Source organism: Capra hircus, chromosome 26 (genome assembly GCF_001704415.2).
Source record: "Capra hircus breed San Clemente chromosome 26, ASM170441v1, whole genome shotgun sequence".
In the NCBI taxonomy this organism is placed as follows: domain Eukaryota; kingdom Metazoa; phylum Chordata; class Mammalia; order Artiodactyla; family Bovidae; genus Capra; species Capra hircus.
In genome coordinates, this window is record NC_030833.1 from 17,644,261 (window position 1) to 17,662,118 (window position 17,858).

The 17,858-nt window shown below is 35.7% G+C and overlaps 1 protein-coding gene across 1 annotated transcript in view; it reads right to left on the reverse strand.

The window, feature by feature from the left end:
- Positions 1-17,858, reverse strand: part of NHLRC2 (NHL repeat containing 2) — a 55,497-nt gene that overhangs the window by 15,550 nt on the left and 22,089 nt on the right. Inside the window, exons 4-5 of the mRNA XM_005698501.3 lie at positions 16,610-16,731; positions 7,669-7,798 (exon numbers count right to left, since the gene is read on the reverse strand). Of these exons, the coding sequence (XP_005698558.2) occupies positions 7,669-7,798; positions 16,610-16,731 (252 nt within the window). The remainder of the gene's footprint in view (positions 1-7,668; positions 7,799-16,609; positions 16,732-17,858) is intronic.

A 17,858-nucleotide genomic window follows, 5' to 3' on the forward strand; every position in this document is an offset into this window, starting at 1 on the left:
TAAATTAAGGGAGACAACAGTATGTTTATAAATCATCTGATAGAAGGAAGTAAAAACATTTGCAATGTTTTAAGTCGTTTTGGAAATTTTTCCATTTTCCTTGCGAAAGGTTTACTTCTTTAGACTTAAAAATAAAAATATACATTCATAGAAATCCAAAGTATTCTCAATAGCAAAATGTCCCTCTACATCTCTGGGCACAATGTTTTTAAACATTTGATTTCTTATTTTATGTGACAAGAAATGGCTTGACGCACGCGCTCCAAAGAAACACTGGCAGTCAAGAACCTAAATTACATGCTTTAAGAATACAGGAATAGTTCTTTGAACAATTTCTCATGGAAGAACTGTACCTTTTAATAGTTCAAGAAATGTATATTTCCACCACATATTAGCTTTTAGGCTTAGACTCACATCACTACTGCTATTTAAAAACCTACTGTTTAATTGTTGTGAACCTTTCTCAAAAAGATATAGTTGACATGTAATAAAGCTAAGAGTATAATATATTATACCTGTTTTCTAAAATTAACAAAGAATTGTTTTTTAAGACTGATATTATCACTTATTACAATGTGACAAGGCTCCATTTTTGAAAATTAATTCTATTGGTAAAATATTTAATTATTTTAATTTAAACTGAATTCTGAGTCTACTTTTACATGTAGTTGAGATATTTTCACTAAAATAATTTGGTCAGACATATCTTATGCTAAAAGAAATATCTTGGTAAGATTATTTTCTTTTTACTTTCTTTAAGTAGTTGTGTCCAGAAGAAATTTTTCTTCATTAACCTGTATTATTTTCAAGTGTCTTTCACAGCAACAAAAATTATGGTGATGATCAACAAATTGTGGTGCTGTATGCCAAGCACATTATAGAGAATATTACCCAAATCTTCTCAAAAGCCCCAGAAGACAGTGGTGTTATTAGGTCATTTTTACAGGCCCTTTAGAGAAGGTCATTTTTACAGGCCCCTTACAGAAGAAACTGAGGCTCAGAGAGGTCATGTAACTTGACAGGCTCACAGAGCTAGTAAATGAAGGAACTGGAATCTGAAGCCAGGCAATCCAACAGAAAATTCTATTTAACATGTTGCTCCTTTCTCTGTTAATTGCTATCATAGAAATCTAAAGGACGATAGTTTATTTCAATTTAATTTTTCATAGTCAAATACTTTTATAAACAAAAACTGTATTAAAAGTGACAATGGCATCCATATGCTCTGGGGACTCAGTTTCTGCTTAATCACTTTAAAACTAGATCAAAAGCTCTTCATTATTATATTCTTATTTTATTTTACCCCTGCCATGTGAAGACAAAGCTTAAAGGTGACCTTCTATAAGCCAGAAGAGAGCTCTCACCAGAAACCAATCATGCTGGCACCTTGACCTTGGACTTCTAGCCTCCAGTACTGTGATAAAATAAAATTCTGTTGTTTAAGCCACCCAGTCTGTGGCATTTTGTTATGGCAGCCCGAGCTAAGATATCACTCTGAGAATAGAAATGAGACAAGGAGATCTGCTATCAACACTTATTTAGCATCATATGAAGGTCCTAATTCATACAAGTAAGAAAAAGCAGCAAAAAGCATAAAGATTAGAAATAAAACTGTAATCATTAGAAGATGACATGAGTTTAAAGCCTCTCTAACTTGGCCAAAGAACTGTCTGGTTTATGCACGAGTAAAAGATCAAATCAGGTGTCCAAGTTCTCCAAACAGGCCAGTCTAGTTCAACTCGGGTTGACTGTAAGAGGCCAAAGCTTCAAAGTAATATTAGTGTGAGCCTCTGTTTGTTCTTGGTTTCTGTGTACTTATTTCCATTAGAAGCTGGGGGTATGAAAAACAGTGCAGAAGCAGAGGCTGTGTCAGATTGCGATTCGGGAGTTGATGATTCTACACACCAACTGATGAGGATAATGATGGGGGGTGTGGTGGTGAAAAGGATAACTATTCAGAACACCTCCTATTTTAAGGCACTGAGCTAATAATAAGCCCTTTACACGGATTCTTTCATTTAATTTGACAACATTAGCAAGTCTTGTTATTATCATCTCTATTTTATAAAAATGAAATTCAAAGGGGTTAAATAATTTGTTGGTATTCACACAGCTAAACCTGGAAAAATAATATCTTAGTGAGTTCAACTCCCTGGTGGCTCAGATGGTAAAGAATCTGTCTGTAATGCAGAAGACCCAGCTTCAATAACTGGATTGGGAAGATCCCCGGGATATGGGAATGTCTACACACTCCAGTATTCTTAGAGAAGGCAATGGCACCCCACTCCAGTACTCTTGCCTGGAAAATCCCGTGGACAGAGGAGCCTGGTAGGCTGTGGTCCCTGGGGTCGCAAAGAGTCGGACACAACTGAGTGACTTCACTTTCACTTTTCACTTTCATGCATTGGAGAAGGAAATGGCAACCCACTCCAGTGTTCTTGCCTGGAGAATCCCAGGGACGGGGGAGCCTGGTGGGCTGCCGTCCATGGGGTCGCACAGAGTTGGACACGACTGAAGCGACTTAGCAGCAGCAGCAGTCAGTATTCTTGCCTGTAGAATTCTACTGACAGAGGAGCCTGATAATTCCATCCTCTTTCATATTCCTAACTATGGTAAAAATTCAGGTCACAGAGAGCTGGACAGGACTGAGTGACTAACACAGCAGCACATAGCAGTGAGGCCAATCCAGATTATTAGTGTTCCGATCAGAATGAAGGAACTGCAGAAGTGAGCTTGTGCTTTGTAAACACCAAGTCAATGTGATAATATTCAGATACAAAAACACAACTGTTTTATTTTATTAAAATAAAAACACTCTAGTCATATTATATAAGATTTATTCCTCAAAAAACAATTGTTTCACCTGATTAGAAGATAAATGTTATTTTAGAGCATATTAATGGAAGTCAGAGAAGCATATTATCTAAGCTGTAAATTACCAGACAAGCATACTAAATAGTTGGATTTCAATCATTAAAGGTCAAATAAGTACAGCTAAATTTCTTTCTAGGGAAATGCTGATTAAAGGGCCAAGGAAGGTTAATGGGATTCAGGCAAACTATCTTTCCTTAAGTGATTTTAAATCAGGCAAAGCCTGAATTACTTAGGGACTAGCAGGGGTTACTGAAAAAAAATTTTTTATGATAAAAAATAATTCTTGGGTTATTGTCTTGTATGAGTAAGAGTCAGCACAGACTTAAATGCACATTAGAAACATGGCAATGTTTCTGCTGAAAAATGATTTTATTGGAGTTATTTTTAATTATTTTTAGTGGATGACAAAGTTCTGACCATATTTAGAGTGATAATCAAAAATAAAGATGAAAAAACTTTGGCATAAATGTTAATTATTTTCATGCTTTTATCACTGTAACAGCATAATTGGGTTAAATATTCAGGTACTATTTAAAATACAAACACACACATTTACATATTACATATATATTTAAAATAATCAGAGGTATTTCAAATCCCTTTCCTTAATGTCTTCTTTAAGTATGTTGTTCACTACCTGAGTCTCTTAGGGGAATATATATTCAACTGTGTATTTATCTTTTATTTTCCATTCTCTGACCTATTTTATTTCCTTTTAAGATTTTCTTTAAAAATGCATATGAATAGATAAGTGTTCATTATAAAGTTTAAACAGTAAGTAAATATCCATGTGCATACCACCAGCTCAGCAAAAGGCAGTATTATTTGAAAACCTCCTGTAACCCTTTATGAATATATCCTCCTCCTCTCTACCAGTCTAAAAATGTTTTTTTATTATATTCTTCAGCTTTTAAAAATTACCATGTTTGAATGGCTCTCTCATTGTGTAATTAGTCTTGCTTGCTACTGAACATTCTACAAAAACTGAACATTTTTCTGCTCAACAGATTTCCTAATACTCATCCATGCTACTAGGTATAGCTGTGGGCTCTTGTTTGTACTGCACAACAGCTTAATATATGAAGATATTACAATAAATACAACCTATTTTTCATGTTTTCCTTCTGATAATTCCATCCTCTTTCATATTCCTAACTATGGTAAAAATTCAGAAATATTCTATATAATTTTTAAAGTATTAAAGAATTTAAGTGTTTACAAAAACAATTTTTCTTAACCACAATCCCTGTCAAATTGCATTTAATCCCACATCTGCTTAAACCAGTTCTACAATTATATAACTTAAATATATATGAATCAATTCAACATGAATGCAAAAGGGAAGCTATTTCTCTGAAAACTTTGGAAAGACTCAATAAAGGCAAGTAGCTAAGTCAAATTATTAGTGAACTAGATGTGGAAAGATAACTGGAAAGAATAGCTTTTAAAAATTTCAGCCCTCAGTTTATTTTGCAGGTGTTTAAAAAACTCACATCATGGTTTAAGGAAACCAAAATAATACATTTTGAGTGGGCATAAGACTGTCAGAGGACACAATGTATATTTATAGTTCTTAAAGCATTTTTAGTTTTATGATTCTCAGATTTAACAATTTTTTTCTCTATGGATCACTTATCATAACCAATCACTTCAATAAAGGATTCTACTGGATTTATTCACTTCCACTTTTATTTCACAAAGTATTAGGTAGTTCACAAAGAAATAAACCCTAGTGAGATAAATAAATTTAAAATAATAAAACTGAAGCAATAGGTAAAGAGAGAAGAAAAAAAAGATGTAGCCATACTAATATTAAAATATGAATGTCATGTTTCCATTATACTTTGCTAAAGACAAACATAAGTTTCCTAGAAATCAATATAACAATGCAAACACAATCAGTTAAGATATTTAAATTATCCAAGAGCTTAAAAATAAACTTGATACTGAGAAAAAAGTATAATTATCTGTAACACAGAAAAGAAATTCTCTAGTAGATATTCAGAGAGGTTAAGACAGTAACTAAAATTAGCAGCAAGCCCTTACAGTAAAAACAGTTAACAGTCCCATAGGACTGTGTTTTGATGAAATATAAATATGAAACATATAAATAAAAATGAATGTAAGATACATTGATATGTTAAAATATTTTTAAATGAATGATATGATGCCAATAGCAAAAACAATTGTAAGGAGAGGAAGTAGTCTATGATCCAATTTCCCCATACCCTGACAAAATACATTAATCCAGGATTATATTTCAGAGTGATTTAAAGCAGTGGTTCTAAAAATGATTTTGGGTAACATACCACTTTGAAACTCTGATGAGAATCTGACCAATTCCCCCTAAACCTTAAGTAGAATTTCTGGGAAATTTAAGTACTTCACAAAGTCTAACCACAAATGCCTTGGGTATATTAAGTCAAGGTTAAAAACTCTTGTGATTAAAAAAAAATGAAAACTCTTGTAGCCGTTGTGATTACAGGACATTCCTACAGTATTTGAAAACCATTTACTCTTAGCATTTGAAAGGTGCTAAGCTTATTTAAGGTTATTTAAATTCAAGATTATTTCTCTTGCCAATTATCTGGAAGAGAAGTCGCTTTAAGTTCAGTTCAGTTCGGTCGCTCAATTGTGTCTGACTCTTTGCGACCCCATGGACCGCAGCACACCAGACTTCCCTGTCCATCATCAGCCCCCAGAGCTTGCTCAAACTCATGTCTATCGAGTCAGTGACGCTATCCAACCATCTCATCCTCTGTCATCTCCTCCTTCTGCCTTTGATCTTTCCCAGCATCAGGGTCTTTTCCAATTAGTCAGTTCTTCACATCAAGTGGCCAAAGGATTGGAGCTTCAGCTTCAGCACCAGTCCTTCGAACAAATATTCAGGACTGATTTCCTTTAGGATGCACTGGCTGGATCTCCTTGTAGTCCAAGGGACTCTCAAGAGTTTTCACCAACACCACAGTTCAAAAGCATCAATTTTTCGGTGCTCAGTTTTCTTTACAGTCCAACTCTCACATCCATACCTGACTACTGGAAAAACCACAGCTTTGACTAGATGGACCTTTGCTGGCAAAGTAATATCTCTGCTTTTTAATATGCTTGGTCATAGCTTCTCTTCCAAGGAGCAAGCGTCTTTGAATTTCATGGCTGCAGTCACCATCAGCAGTGATTTTGGAGCCCCAAAATATAAAGTCTCTCACTGTTTTCATTGTTTCCCCATCTATTTGCCCTGAAGTGATTGGACTGGATGCCATGATCTTAGTTTTTTGAATGTTGAGTTTTAAGCCAACTTTTTCACTCTCCTCTTTCACCACTTTCATCATTAGTAGGCTCTTTAGTTCTTTGTTTCCTGCCATAAGGGTAGTGCCATCTGCGTATCTGAGGTTATTAATGTTTCTCCTGGCAATCTTGATTCCAGTTGGGCATTTCGCATGATGTCCTCTGCATATACGTTAAATAAGCAGGGTGATAATATACAGCCTTGACATACTCCTTTCTCAATTTGGAACCAGTCTGCTGTTCCATGTCCAGTTCTAACTTGCTTCTTGACCTGCATACGTATTTCTCAGGAGACAGGTAAGGTGGTTTGGTATTCCCATCTCTTTAAGTTAAATTAAATGCAGAGCCACATGCTTTTAATGGTGCTTCCCAGGTGGCACCAGAGGTAAAGAAACTGCCTGCCAGTGGAGGGGATGCAAGAGATGTGGGTTTGATCCCTTGGTCAGGAAGATCTCCTAGAGGAGGGCACGGCAAACCTCACTAGTATTCTTGCCTGGAGAATCCCACGGACAGAGGAGCCTGGCAGGCTGTACTCCATAGGGTCGTACAGAGTTGGACATGACTGAAACAACTTGGCACGCACGCACGCTTTTAATAATCTATTGAGCTAAGGTAGCACTCATTTCCTTTCTAAAAACTGAGCCTAATAAAGATATAAGCCTCAGCACATCACTCCAGTTGGAAGCTGAGAGAGTACTTGTCAACAGAGTCAATATTTTCCTTGGAAAGCAATTTGGGTACACTCTCAATATGAGATAAACAACCAGAAATTCCATGCCATAAAGTAGGACTGAAAAATTTTTAGCCTAGAAAAATATGTAAGTACTCTACTAAATGAATCCAACATAGTAAAGCATCTGGTAAAGTACACCCTATTTTTAAACAATATAAATTCTGATTATGGGTGAAATTGGACAGTATTTGTCTTTCTCTGATATACTTCACGTAGTATAACACCTTCTAGGTCCATCCATGTTGGCAAGATTTCATTCTTTTCTATGATTGAGTAATATTCCATTATATAAAAGTATTATTATTTTTTTAAACTACTCTAAATAAGCTATAATTTATAAATTAAAATTTTAATAATCTAAAAAAATCCCCAGTCATTTCTTGATTTGTTTTTCACATGGCAGTAAATAAAAAGGACACTGCATGAATAACCTTTTGAAATTTTGAAACTATAATCCTTCCAATTTAAGAATATTCAGAACTATCTTAACTGAAAACTGCCACTAAGATGAAATTCTTTAACATTAGAGAAATACATAATCTATCTCGTATATAAAACACGCATGTAATGTCACATGTTATATATAATGATATAGTTATCCTACCTTCTATATGTTATTGGTAGCTTTGCTTTTATACAATTAACAAATCCCAAGTCATGGATATAAAAGCATAAAATAACTAGTAACGATTAATCCAAATGAATGTTCCTATAATATTTTAAAAATCTTACTTTAACTGAGCAAAATTTACTTATTTAATATCAAGTTTACATACCTGACCTTCCAAAAACTACATCCCAAGGGGAACTAATGGGCTGTTCATCTCCTTTAGCTCCACCTTCTTTATCTGTACCTTGAATTCCAATGCCAGCCACAGTGCTCACCGTCTCAGCTTCTAGGTCAATCTACAGAAATTAATACAGGTTTTATATAATATATCTATTTCCAATAGAACATATAGAAAACATGTGCTTTATTTATATACTATGTGTGAACTTATTATATATTAAAAAACTGAGTGGTTTTAGTATGTAAAATAAAAAAGGAAACGTGCAACATAAATACTTAAAAAAAAGCTTTAAAAAAAGGCTTATCAAGTACATGGTGATCTGGTTGTTAAAATGCACAAAAATTAGTCCTTTTCACTTCTCTATCACATCATCCATCCATTCCCTAACTTTCCTCTTACCCACTCGCCTTCATCATGCCTCTATCAAAACTGGTATTGAACTCATCTCAATTATATTTTAAAAGGTGACATTTGAAAATGTAAAGCAGCATCAAGAAAAACACGTTTTAAAATTAAATGTGTATTTCAATTGTGCTTGGTTAGTAATTAACACATTTAAAGTTTAACATGTGGCAAGCACTGACCTCATCTATCCATCCAAACTCACATATCCCTACAACTGTGATTTTGATTATTGCAGAGGAAACTGAGGCACACATCATTAAGTAAGATCCCAACACCCACAGCCAGTAAGTCCAGGATCTTGGATCTGAACCACTTCCAGCTCTACTACATGCCTCTGCTTCATAAACCAAAAAACTAACGCATTCTACTGGAAAAAAAAAGATACTCTGGTTTCATCTCCTGAGACTTTTCAACATCTTATGAAAATTTTCAAACACAGAGAAAAGCTGAAAGAATTTAACTCGAGTGCTTCATTTTTTCAGACCTCCGTTTTCCTTTCTTTGAGGCAAAACTTACAACAAAATGTACAAATCCTAAGTGTACCATCTGATAAATTCTCAAAGATACATAAACTTGTGTAGCCCCAACATACATAAAGATACAGAATGGTACCGTCACTCCAGAAAGTTCCCTCACACCTCTTTCCAGTCATCCCCAACCCCAGTGGCAAACAGTATTAATTTTTTTTCCCCATCATAGATTAGCTGTAACTCTTCAGACAGATGAAATGATACAGTAATGAACTCTTTTTGTAAGGCTTCTCTCATTTAACATGTTTGAAATTTATTCATGTTCCTTTTGATTGCTGAATAGTATTCCATCAAAGGAATATATCACAGCTCATTTACATATTTTTAAAAAATGTATTTTTATTTATTTGGCTGCACTGGGTCTTAGTTGAGGCATGTAGGATCTTTAGTTACAGCATATGAGAAGTAGCTTCCTGACCAGGGATTGAACCTGGGCCCCCTGCCTTGGGCACTCAGGGTCTTAGCCACTGGACTACCAGGTCCCTCATCTATATATTTTCTTAGTGATGGACACCTGGGCTATTTCCAGCTTGGGAACCTTTAAGTAGGGATGCCATTAATATCCTTATATAAGCCTTTTTGTGGACATGCTTTCACTTTTCTTGGGTATGTACACAGGACAATAACTGCTATGTTATAGGGCAGGTATATTAGCAGCTTGATATAAAAACTTCCAGAAGGCTATCTCCAATGGTCTATCATTTTCTCTTTCTATCAACAGTGTATGAGAGTTCAAACTGCTCCACATCCTCGCCAACCTCTTGTATTGTCTTTTTTTTTAATTTATTTTTTAAATTGAAGGATAATTACTTTACAGAATTTTGTTGTTTCCTGTCAAACCTCAACATGAATCAGCCATAGGTATACATATATCCTCTCTGTTTTGAACTTCCCTCCAATCTCCCAGTCTTTTTAATTTTAATCATTACAGTGGATATACAGTGATATTTACTGTGGTTTGAACTCACATTTCCTCTCAACTTACAATGTTGACCATTTTTCTGTGGTTATTGTCATATCTTCTTTTGAAAAATGTTAAAATCTTTGGCTCATTTTTTATTGGGATGTCATCCCATTTTTCAGCTGTAGAAACCTTTATATTACACGGATACTAATCCTCTTCATAGATGTATTTTTGTGACTATTTTCTGATAGACTGTGGCCTTTCACCTTATTTTAATTATTTTGTGGCCACACCATGTGGTTTGTGGGATCCTAGTTCCCCAACTAGGAGTTGAACTGGGCCCTCAGAAGTGAAAGCATAGAGTCCTAGCCACGGGGCCGCCAGGGAATTCCCACGGCTTTTGACTTTAACAGTATATAATGATAAGCAGAAGTTTTATAGTTAGATAAATTTGAATCTACAGGTTTTTTCTTTTCTGATTTCTGTTGCTGCGTACTGTCTTTGAGAGACCTCTGCCTACATGCAAGTCACAAAGATATTCCTGTACGTTTTCTTCTAAAAGCTTCATAGTTTTAGCATTTACATTTAGGTCTGTGATACATCTTGAATTGATGCTTGCGCATGGTGTGTGAAGTAGGGGTCATGTTTATTTTTCTCCCCATGTGGGTATTTAGTGGTTCAAACACAATGTACAGAAATGACTCTCCTTTCTCCTGACTGCTTTGATGCTTTTTAGAAAATCAAGTAATTGCATAGGTGTATGGTTACCTCTGGGTGCTGTTGTTTTTTTTTTTTAACTGATCTATATATCTATCCTTATGAAACTATCACATTGTCTTGATTAGTATATAGTATAGCATTAGTATACTGCATAGCATTATAGGGTCTTGAAATCAGGTAGTACGAGTCTTTTAACTTTGTTCTTTTTCAACACTGTTTTAGATGTAATAATCCCTGGCTTGCATTTCCACATAAATTTTAGAACCCTTTTGTTAATATCTACACAAAACGTATGAGGGTGTTTGGATTGGGACTGCATTAAGTCTATAGATCAATCTGGAACAAAATGAATTCGAATACTGAGTTTTGCAGTCCAATACTGAGTTAATTTTTCTCAGTCCAGTTCAGTTGCTCATGTTGGATTCCTTGTGACCCCATGGACTGTAGCACCCCAGGCCTCCCTGTCCACCATCAGCTCCGAGAGCTTGCTCAATCAAACTCATGTCCTTTGAGTCAGTGATGCCATCCAACCATCTCATTCTCGGTCATACCCTTCTCCTCCTGCCTTTGACCTTTCCCAGCATCAGGGCCTTTTCAAATGAGTCAGTTCTTTGCATCAGGTGGCCAAATAATTGGAGCTTCAGCTTCAGCATCAGTCCTTCCAATGAATATTCAGGGCTGATTTCCTTTAGGATTGCCTGGTTTGATCTCCTTGCAGTCCAAGGGGACACTCAAGAGTTCACTCCAAAGACAGAAATACAGATCAATGGAACAAAACAGAAAGCCCAGAGACAAATCCACGCACCTATGGACACTTTATCTTCAACAAAGGAGGCAAGAATATACAATGGAGAAAAGACAATCTCTTTAACAAGTGGTGCTGGGAAAACTGGTCAACCACTTGTAAAAGAATGAAACAAGAACACTTTCTAACACCATACACAAAATAAACTCAAAATGGATTAAAGATCTAAACATAAGACCAGAAACTATAAAACTCCTAGAGGAGAACACAGGCAAAACACTCTCCGACATACATCACAACAGGCTCCTCTATGACCCACCTCCCAGAATATTGGAAATAAAAGCAAAAATAAACAAATGGAACCTAATTAAACTTAAAAGCTTCTGTACAACAAAGGAAACTATAAGCAAGGTGAAAAGACAGCCTTCAGAATGGGAGAAAATAATAGCAAACAAAGCAACTGACAAAGAATTAATTTCAAAAATATACAAGCAACTCCTGCAGCTCAATTCCAGAAAAATAACAGACCCAATCATAAAAGGGCCAAAGAACTAAACAGACATTTCTCCAAAGAAGACATACAGATGGCTAACAAACACATGAAAAGATGCTCAACATCACTCATTATCAGAGAAATGCAAATCAAAACCACAATGAGGTACCATCTCATGCCAGTCAGAATGGCTTCTATCCAAAAATCTACAAACAGTAAGTACTGGAGAGGGTGTGGAGAAAATGTAACCCTCTTACACTGTTGGTGGGAATGCAAACTAGTACAGCCACTATGGAGAACAGTGTGGAGATTCCTTAAAGAACTGGAAATAGAACTGCCTTATGACCCAGCAATCCCACTGCTGGGCATACACACCAAGGAAACCAGAACTGAAAGACATGTTTACCCCAATGTTCATCACAGCACTGTTTACAATAGCCAGAACATGGAAGCAACTTAGATGTCCATCAGCAGACGAATGGATAAGAAAGCTGTGGTACATATACACAATGGAGTATTACTCAGCCGTTAAAAAGAATACATTTGAATCAGTTCTAATGAGGTGGATGAGACTGGAGCCTATTATACAGATTGAAGTAAGCCAGAAAGAAAAACACCAATACAGTATAAAACGCATATATATGGAATTTAGAAAGATAGTAACGATGACCCTATACATGAGACAGCAAAAGAGACACAGATGACCTGGGTTCAATCCCTGGGTTAGGAAGATCCCCTGGAGAAGGAAATGGCACCCCACTCCAGTACTCTTGCCTAGAAAATCCCATGGACAGAGCAGCGTGGTAGGTTACAGTCCATGGGGTTGCAAAGAGTCGGACACGACTGAGTGACTTCACTTTCACTTTCTTCTCACAGAAACGGATAGGATAGTTTAAAAATTCCTCTTGGAGAAAGCCTGGGCCTAGGTAATGTTATAGGAATTTTAATAAATATTCAAAAACGATTAATTCCTATGTGAGACAAATTATTCCCCCAAAAAAGAAAAAAACTCATTTGATGAGATCAGTATGACCTTGATTCCAAAATCAGGTAAGAACAGTATAAGAAAATATAGAATTTATGAATATGAATTTCATAACATTGAATGTAATTTTGGATAATCAAATCTAATTTGGCTTAAAAAAAATCATGATTAGGTAAGTTTTATTCCAGGGATAAAAAGATGATTCAACATCAAATACACCTAATAATGTAATTCATCACATCAGTATACATATAGTTTTTCCAGTCACATGTATGGATGTCAAGTGAAGTGAGTGAAGTCACTCAGTCATGTCCAACTCTTTGTGACCCCATGGACTGTAGCCTACCAGGCTCCTCCATCCATGGGATTTTCCAGGCAAGAATACTACAGTGGGTCACTATTTCCTTCTCCAGGAGATCTTCCTGACCCAGGGACTGAACCCAGGACTCCTGCATTGTAGGCAGACGCTTTACCATCTGAGCCACCAGGGAAGTCACATCAGTAAACTAAGGGAAAAAAACTATACAATTATTTCCATAAATACAGAAAATGCATTTAATAAGATTATATAATAATTCTTAGTAACTAAGAGAAAATTTCTTAACTTCATAAATATTTTATTTCCCAAAGCTACAGAAAATGCATGTAAACTTCTGGAGAAAGTTTACTTGCATTCTATTTAAGACTATGAGCATGACAAGATACCTACTATTACCATAATGCTTAAGAGCAATATAATAAGAGGTAATGAAGGATAAAAATGAAAAGGGAAAAGATAAAACTGTTGTGTGTTTTTTTCAAACAATATATTCACATGAGAAAGAAACAGAAGTTTCTGCAGAAATGGATAAGTTGATCCTAAAATTCTTACAGAATTGAGAGGGATTCAGGAACGGTAAAAAAAAAAATGTTAACAAAGAAGTAGGAAGACTCATACTTTCTGACTGCACAACTTATTAAGTTATGGCAATCAAAACAGTGTGTTATTACCACAAAGACAGATAAACAGACCAATGGAATAGACATGAAAGTCTGGAAATAAACCCATGCATGTATGAATAATTGATTTTCTAAAGGCTGCCAAGATTACTCAAAGGAGAGTAATCAGTCCTAAATATTCATCGGAAGGGCTGATGCTGAAGCTGAAACTCCAACCCTTTGGCCACCTGATGCAAAGAACTGACTCATTAGAGAAGACCCTGATGCTGGGAAAGATTGAAGGCAGGAGGAGAAGGGGACAACAGAGGATGAGATGGTTGGATGGCATCCCTGACTCAATGGACATGAGTATGAGTGAGCTCCAGGAGATGGTGAAGGACAGGGAAGCCTGACGCTCTGCAGTCCATGGGATCACAAAGAGTCAGACAGAGTGACTGAACAACAACAACAACCCAAAAGAAATAAAAATGTACGCCCACACAAAACTTCTATGTGAATTATTTGTAACAGCCAAAAATTGGAAACACCCTAAATGTCACCAACTCGTTATTGGATAAAATGTGGTTTATACATGCAATGGAATGCTCTTCAGCAGTATAAAGGAACTCCTGACATGTTACATCATCAGTGAACCTCAAAAACATTACACAGAATGAAAGAAGCCAGACACACAGACCATACATTATATGATTCTATTTACATAAATGTTCAAAAGAGGCAAATCTATAGAGATAGAAACTGGGGGATGGAAATGGGGATTAATTATAACTGGGTATGAGGGTTCTTACTAGGAAGATGAAAATGTTCTAAAAATGATTTATGATAATGGTTTCACAACTTGTTAAATTTACTAAAAATTCCTAAATTATATACTTGAAATGGGTGACCTTTATTCTATGGAAAATATATCACAATAAAGTTCTTAAAATACTACAGATTTTATAAGGTCACATACAAATAAACTACTACAGATTTTATAAGGTCACAAACAAAAAGATGTGAATTAAACACATCAGAAAGACTGCCTATAGGTGTACTTATGTACAGGGAATGGCAGGGGTGATGGAAATGGAGATGAAGAGGAATTTACAGAAGTAAGTAAATTATTTCTAACAAGAAACAGGCTGACATGGAACAATGATGTTCCTGAGGTATAAATATAGGAGTATGGTCTACCCTCTGCAAATGAGATCTTAAAAATGTAAAATAAACATCTTTAAGATTTAAAAAGACAGGAAGAAAAATTCTACATCATTTCCATTTTTTGAAGATACTAAACTGTTATAAAATATAAAAAAATGACTCCAAGTAACCTATATTTGTTATGATGATTATGCTATCAATACTCTAAAACCCACTAAGTTCTAAAGGAAGAGAAATTAACGTGTAATCAAAAAAGGACAAGTATTCCCTCTACCTTGTGGGCTAAATACCTTACTACCTCATTATTCTCTTTGATATCTACGATACTATGATGAATTTTAGAAGCACAGACCCAAAAAAGATAATGATAAAGAAATACTGACCTTTAAGGAGCAACGTAAAACCACGTTTGCCCGAAGTACCAACGTTAAGTTATTAGTCCTATGACAAGTTCTGCTAAATAGAGCTTCTTGGTCAAGTAAGTTTAAAAATACTGCACACATATCCCCCCACTAATGTATGCACAATATACTGGCATACTAAAATCTTAGAAATTCTCTAAGATATTTAAAAAACAAATCTGCTTTAATTTACAAAGCCACAAAATCTTTTTCTCATGTAACATCTTTTCATATTAGGATGAATATACACTTTAGAAAATGCTTCACTCAACAGATGTTACTTGCTCATAAATTTATTCAATAAATATCTATTAAATACACCTGCTGTGGGCCAGGCTCTGTTTTAGGTGCTTAGGATTTCAGTAGTAAAGAAAACAAATTTCACGCCCGTGTGGGGATTTACATTACAGTGACTATTATACGTTCTACATGTTTTTTCCTATTTTATGTATAATTATCAACCAAGTGGGAGAAGGCAATAGCACCCCACTCCAGTACTCTTGCCTGGAAAATCCCATGGACGCAGGAGCCTGGTAGGCTGCAGTCCATGAGGTCGTGAAGAGTGGGACACGACTGAGCAACTTCACTTTCACTTTTCACTTTCACGCACTGGAGAAGGAAACGGCAACCCACTCCAGTGTTCTTGCCTGGAGAATCCCAGGGACGGGGGAGCCTGGTGGGCTGCCATCTATGGGGTCGCACAGAGTCGGACACGACTGAAGTGACTTAGCAGTAGCAGTAGCATCAACTAAGTATATTAGTTGACAATTTTGTCAATATAAATAGGCAAAAACATCAAGAGAGAGAAATAGTGAGAAAAGCAAGGGAAGTGCCTGAAATAGTATGTTCAGACAGAATGGGTTAGATGAACTTATTTTCCAAATAGATGGCATGTAAAAAACCAATAAATTACAGCCAAAATACTCATCAGTAAGAAATGCTTAAAATAACTAGGTAATACTATGCAGTCATATTCATATGACTAATATGGGAAAAAAAGTTAAAGAAGAATGTAAAAATTATGTATATTCATTATGATTCCATTTGTTTAAAAAAGAAGATTCTCTAAAGACAAAATTAATTTGCATATGAGTAGAAAACTTCTGGAGACACAAATTTTAACAGTGGTTGGTTACCACTAGGGAGCCCAAATAGATCACTGGGGACTTTTTAAATCTTTAAGTATTACATCATTAAAAAAAAATTAGATCATATATTACTACTATAATGAGACTAAAAAAATATGTACGTCTAATTGACACATAAGTATTCCCAGAGAAAACATAAGAGCTGAACGGAGGCAGGAGTGTTTGTTTGCTTTTTTCCTAGATTTGAGAAAATTTAACTGAAAAGGGACAAACCATCACTTTACAAACTGATTAAGAAAACACCTCAAATTGAGGAGCCTTAGGGTGATTAGGCACATGAGTTTGAAATAAAGGATTAAAAAAAGGACTTGATTTGCCCTCTGTGACAAGATACTGACACACCGAAAAACAAGTTACGTAAGAATAAAGTTAAAGCAAGTACCTCTGAGAAAAACTGAATGAGGATGATCTGAAATATTTAAGCAACACCCTCTCATTTCAAATATTTATGTAGCAAGTATATATGTTTTTCTGATTAGAAGTACTAAAACTTTATTTAAAATGGAAAATTACCTTTCTTATAAGGTGATTTTCTGTATCTGCCACATATATGATATTATTCATTATGGCTACACCTTGTGGTGAGTTAAAACTTGACTCTGAAAAGATTCCATCTTTTCTTCCAGGGTTGGGTCCTAAAAGACAAAACAACCGTAAGAGAAAATTTTTCTTATCTCAAAGTAAAACAAACAAACAAAAACCCCCAAACAAAAACTTATATTTAAAGCTGGGATTTTAATATAAATGATACTTCTGCAGTCCACGGGGTCGCAGAGACTCAGACATGACTGAGCCACTGAACAACAGCAACAACCTAAAAACTAAACTGCTTCCCAAGATACCTGTTTTTCTCAGGAATAAGTTTTGCAAGTGAAAGGACTTACTAGATAAGGGTTACTAGAACACTTTGGTAGTTTGTATCAGTAGAAATTAATTCAAAAGGCATCTATTACCTAGACTAGAAAGAATTAAAAATAATTTAAATCTTTCAGCATCTAGGTGAATGATTTTTAACAATTTTGGAAGATAAACTCTTTTGATGACAACAATGAAAATTATGAGCCGTTCCCTTACAAAAATACACATGCCCATTAAATGTCTGGAGAAGGAAATGGCAACCCACTCCAGTACTCTTGCCTGGAGGATCCCATGGATGGAGGAGCCTGGTAGGCTACAGTCCATGGGGTCGCTAAGAGTCGGTCACGACTGAGTGACTTCACTTTCACCTTTCACTTTCATGCACTGGAGAAGGAAATGGCAACCACTCTAGTGTTCTTGCCTAGAGTCCCAGTGACGGCGGAGCCTGGTGGGCTGCTGTCCATAGGGGTCGCACAGAGTCGGACACGACTGAAGCACCTTAGCAACAGCTTTAAATGTCACAATTTCAAGGGGTTCACAGGTCATGAGGATCATTCAAGCATTTCTTAATAGCCCATGAATCCCAACTTAACAGACTTGGTTTAAACCCCAGCTCTACTTAGCTGTTGATCCAGGCAAGTTCTGTGTGACAAACGTTTACAAAAGTTTCTCTTCTGTAAAACCGAACTAATAATATACCTAACTTATAGCACTGTTTACATTAATACAGGTAAAGTGCTCAGAATAATGCCAGGCATATTTTTTTGTTTGTTATTATTAATAACACTATTATTGTTGATGATGAGAGCTCTCTGAGGGAAAAAAAAGGGAGAGTACTGTGGTCACTCCAGATTGGAGAGTACTATGTACTCTATAACCCCTTCGCATATATTCTTGAGCGACA